Raw genomic sequence first — 858 nt, forward strand, 5'->3', positions numbered from 1 at the left:
TACTCGTCCGTGACGGCCCTCGTGGGCAACGCGGGGCAGACGGACTACGGCGCCGCGAACGGCGGCTTGGACGCGCTCGCGGCGCTCCGGGCGTCGCGGCGCGACGCGGCGCGCTGTTTGAGCGTCCAGTGGGGGCCCTGGGCGGGCATCGGCATGGCGAGCCGCATCAAGAGCCTCGGGTCCGGCTCCGAGGGCGCGCCGTTCCTCCCGCTGAACGCGGCCGACGCGTTCGACGGCTTGGACGCGGCGCTCGGCGGCGCGGCGCCCGTCGCCGCCGTCGTCCGCTTCGACGCGGCCTGCGCCGCCGCCGCCGCCGCGCGCGCGCCGCACGTGCGCGCCTTCCTCGGCGGCGCGCTCGGCGACGGCGGCGCCGCGGCCGCGGGCGGGGCCGCGGAGCCGCCGGCCGCGGACCCGGGCGCGGAAGCCGTCGCGGTCTTCGCGCAGCACACGAGCGCGCCCGTGGCGCTCGACAGCGCCCTCGAGACGCTCGCCCTCGACTCCCTCGAGGTGACGGCCATCGTCCGCGACCTCGAGGCGCGCACGGGCGCGAAGCTCGAGCTCCTGGACGTGCTGAGCGCGGCGACCGTCGGCGACGTCGCGAAGTTGGTGGGGGACGCGCGGAGGCCCCGCAAGGGCGGCGCGCTCGACGCCGTGCGGCGCGCGGCGGCGAGCCGGCGCATCGACGTCGCGCGGCTCGCCAAGTCCACGGCGGCGCTCAGCTTCCGGGACGCGGACGCGTGGACGCGGGCGCTACAGCGCGAGTACCCCGGCGCGGTCCTCGACGTGTCGCGCGTCATGGCCTGCGCGACGGCCGACGACGTGGCGGCGCTGCTCACGGCGGCGCCGCCGAGCGCGCGG

General features: G+C 79.5%; 1 protein-coding gene across 1 annotated transcript in view; it reads left to right on the plus strand.

Annotated features, from left to right (window-relative positions):
• AURANDRAFT_68906 (hypothetical protein) overlaps positions 1 to 819 on the plus strand; it is a gene marked incomplete at both ends in the record, with an annotated part of 6,697 nt that extends 5,878 nt beyond the window's left edge. Inside the window, one exon of the mRNA XM_009044639.1 lies at positions 40 to 819. Coding sequence (XP_009042887.1) covers positions 40 to 819 — 780 coding nt within the window. The remainder of the gene's footprint in view (positions 1 to 39) is intronic.
• Positions 820 to 858: the final 39 nt, after the last annotated feature.

Source organism: Aureococcus anophagefferens (genome assembly GCF_000186865.1).
Source record: "Aureococcus anophagefferens unplaced genomic scaffold AURANscaffold_574, whole genome shotgun sequence".
In the NCBI taxonomy this organism is placed as follows: Eukaryota; class Pelagophyceae; order Pelagomonadales; family Pelagomonadaceae; genus Aureococcus; species Aureococcus anophagefferens.